Consider the following 3,093-nt stretch of genomic DNA (forward strand, 5'->3'; position numbering starts at 1 on the left):
GCTCAAGGTCATGTTGCCATGTCTTCTTCTAAAGGAAATGTTCAAAGTGAGAAACGCAAACAAGAATTAGAAATGGATTCAACTCCCTTGCCCTCAAGAAAAGTTTTCAGAAAGTCCAAAGATTAAATATGCCATCTTATTGAACTCTGTTTACATTTTATCTTCAAGTTACATTTTTAATAGTATTTGTATCCTAACTGTATGTTAAAATATTTCTGAATGAAAACAATGTTATTTTTTTCTGAAAAATGTATTTGTTTTTAAGCAAATGAGTGACTTACATCTATCTATGCACAACTTGCAACTTATGACAAATACAAAACAAAACAAAAAAAATATCCTTATGATTTATTCCATCTGCTTGCACCTTTCAAAAGTTCTCACTCCACACTTTCACTGCCTTCTTCCCGCTCTGCAAAGTTGTGGTTTAAATGTGTTCTAATAGCAGTTGCATTAGCTTGGATGGCCTGTTCCTCTTCTCTGTTTCTTCTTTTCTCTTCATTTTGTAATGACATTTTATAGTAATGTTGCACAAGTTCCGTCATGAATAAGAGAGAATCTTTTTCAGAAATATAAGCATTTGTCAAATAAAACCAATGGTCTAACAGATGACTTCTTTCAAAGATAACTTCTATTATATCTTGTGTACTATTAATTTCCATAGGTGACCTTATCATGAATTCAACAGCTTTAAAGAACTCAAGGGCTCTAATACTTGGAACTATACACTTTTCTCCTCCAGAGAACCAATTTTTTTCATTCAGAAAATCAAACTTACTGATGGGATGTTCACCATCCACAAAAGTTTCTTTTATACATGCACAATAATCATCTTTTTTACCTCTATATTTTATGAACCTTCTCCTAAGAAAACTGCCAAGGTCTACAGAGAAGTTTTTTTCTTCCATATCACTCATTTCATGAGAATGCTCTGCAGGGGGTGCAGTACCCGTAGTACTCATCTTCTTTATAACCCAAATTTGGATGTGACACAGTAATTTAGTGGCCATTCTAAAAATTAGTCTATTGATGAAAAAATTGTCTGCATTCACACAAATTGCTAAAAACTTTTCTCTCAATTCTAAATTTGTATTAGCTAGATAAGCATTTAGCTTTGTTTGGGCAATTTCATATTGGTTCATTGGAAGAAGTTTTTTTTGCTTATCATCCAAGACAAAACTACAAATCTTGTTTGATATCTCTTCCACAAATGCCTTCCACTCTGGAGTATCCTTTTTATTATTGAACTCTTGCAGTATGATTGCTTTCCGGTCACAGTAAGCTGGCTCAGCCAAAATTTCTTCTATTACTTTTTCCATTGCAGGCATCAGAGCCTCCTCCAGAAAAACAGAAGCCTTAGGCATTCTCTTGTTAGCTTCTGCAAGTCAGATAATAAAACACTTAATTAATTAAAGGTTTCATAAGGAAATAAACAACTATAGGGAACAGAACTGTACCTTTAATTCGATGAGATGCACGGTGATTAAGAAAGCCACGTTTGGTTTGAAGCTCTGCATGGCATTCACAGCACACAAAAGTCTGCAAGATGTGATGATCAGAAACCAAAGCGATAGAACAATATTTATTTAACCAATGGTACAAATGAGCGTACCTTAGTCTGAGTTGGTCCGGATGAAGCTTGCGGAGCAGGGGCAGGGGCAGGGGCAGAGACAGAGGGTTCAGTTGGTTCAGTGCGAACATCTGCATCATCAGTGACAGCAATGTTGTGCTTGTCAAGCATATGCTTTTTAAAATTCCGAAATAATTTATACGTTGTTTTCTTCTTGCATGTGGGGCATTGATACAGCTGAAAATACAAAATAGAATAAGTAAGCAAAATCAGGTTTCAGCAACGGGGACAGGTTAAGTTTTAACAAACCTTGGGAGTCGTTTCTTGGGGTGTGGCAGACTTTGATGGCTGTGGTGTTTGCTCCTGCTGAGTAAGAGGCCTACTTCGCTGGCCAGGAGAGGATGAAGCTCCACTCACTCCACTGAACTCCAAAGGAGTCAGCAAGAAGGGTCCAGCAGGTTCATCAGGGTCACTGAACAGATCATCACTCATCTTGACTGTGACAGAAAAAAAAAAGAAATGACACCGAGTGTTCACCAAACAGGCAGGTTATACATAAAATATAAAAGGTGAAAGACTCACCGGTCTCTGATCAAAGGTTTTCACAAAGTCTGAACGGAATCGCAACCTACAACCACTATAACCACACACGCGGCCTGAGCAGGCGACAACCAATATCAAAAGTAAACAAAGCTGTTCCGAGCGCTGAATTTTCCATAGCGCGCTCCGGACGGCACCAGCCAGAGACGCTTCGAAAGGTGTTGAGCGACACAGGATTTGTGAATTAAATTTAAATTACTTCGAGTGAGTTTTGTGCACCGATCCAGAGTAAAATGCACGACAGCATGTATGTAGATGTAATTTCAAGTACTCTCCAGTGACATAGACTCGCGATTTTCCCACATTAAGGAAAACAGAAGACCAGTGCAGGCGTCGCGGGGAACAAGCGTCTCGATTTCATCATCATTCCTGAACACAGGTCCGTTATTGGAACAAGGTGACTCAACAGAAACATTCCTCGGAATGTCAGCTTCATTTTGGTACCCAAATTATTTTCCATGCGTCAAAATTAATGTCATTTTGGACCAAAATAGACTACGAAGGTGGGCCGATCAGTTCGTCCGCTGACCGCAGCGCCTGCGGCGCGCCGGGCGGGTCCTGGTTTCAGTCTCACCCCCGGGAGTTTCCGCCCGCTGGTGCGAGCGAGGAGCCTGCCTGGCGGAGCCCCCGAGCCCTCCTGCTGCAGCAGCTGAGTGCAGCCGTGCATAGGCATATAAGCTGGAGCTGAGCTGAAACAAGCAGGCAGGACTGGACTTGCTTGGGCTTGGGCTTGGACTAGGGGGTGACTTTCAGCAGCAGCGCTGAAGTAGCGGGGCGCCCGGGCGGCCGGGCCGCGGGGTAGCTTCAGCAGCAGCCAGAGCCAGGGGCTCAGCCTTAGTTTTGGCTTTCAGTGGCGTTTTGTTGCCGAGAGCGCGCCGCAGCCTCGTTTTCCAGTCGTTTTTCAGTTCGGGGCGGTTTGTTTC

At 41.9% G+C, this 3,093-nt stretch overlaps 1 protein-coding gene across 1 annotated transcript; it reads right to left on the reverse strand.

Annotated features, from left to right (window-relative positions):
- Positions 1-373: 373 nt before the first annotated feature.
- LOC127748885 (uncharacterized) lies at positions 374-2,641 on the reverse strand. The gene is made up of 4 exons (XM_052264292.1): positions 1,880-2,641; positions 1,613-1,807; positions 1,458-1,539; positions 374-1,378 (listed from the first exon to the last, which is right to left on the reverse strand). Exons 1-4 carry the CDS (start codon positions 2,060-2,062, stop codon positions 381-383), a joined length of 1,458 nt encoding a protein of 485 aa, XP_052120252.1. The 5' UTR covers positions 2,063-2,641; the 3' UTR covers positions 374-380.
- Positions 2,642-3,093: the final 452 nt, after the last annotated feature.

Source organism: Frankliniella occidentalis, unplaced genomic scaffold (assembly GCF_000697945.3).
Source record: "Frankliniella occidentalis isolate FOCC.00 unplaced genomic scaffold, Focc_3.1 Scaffold17, whole genome shotgun sequence".
NCBI lineage: Eukaryota > Metazoa > Arthropoda > Insecta > Thysanoptera > Thripidae > Frankliniella > Frankliniella occidentalis.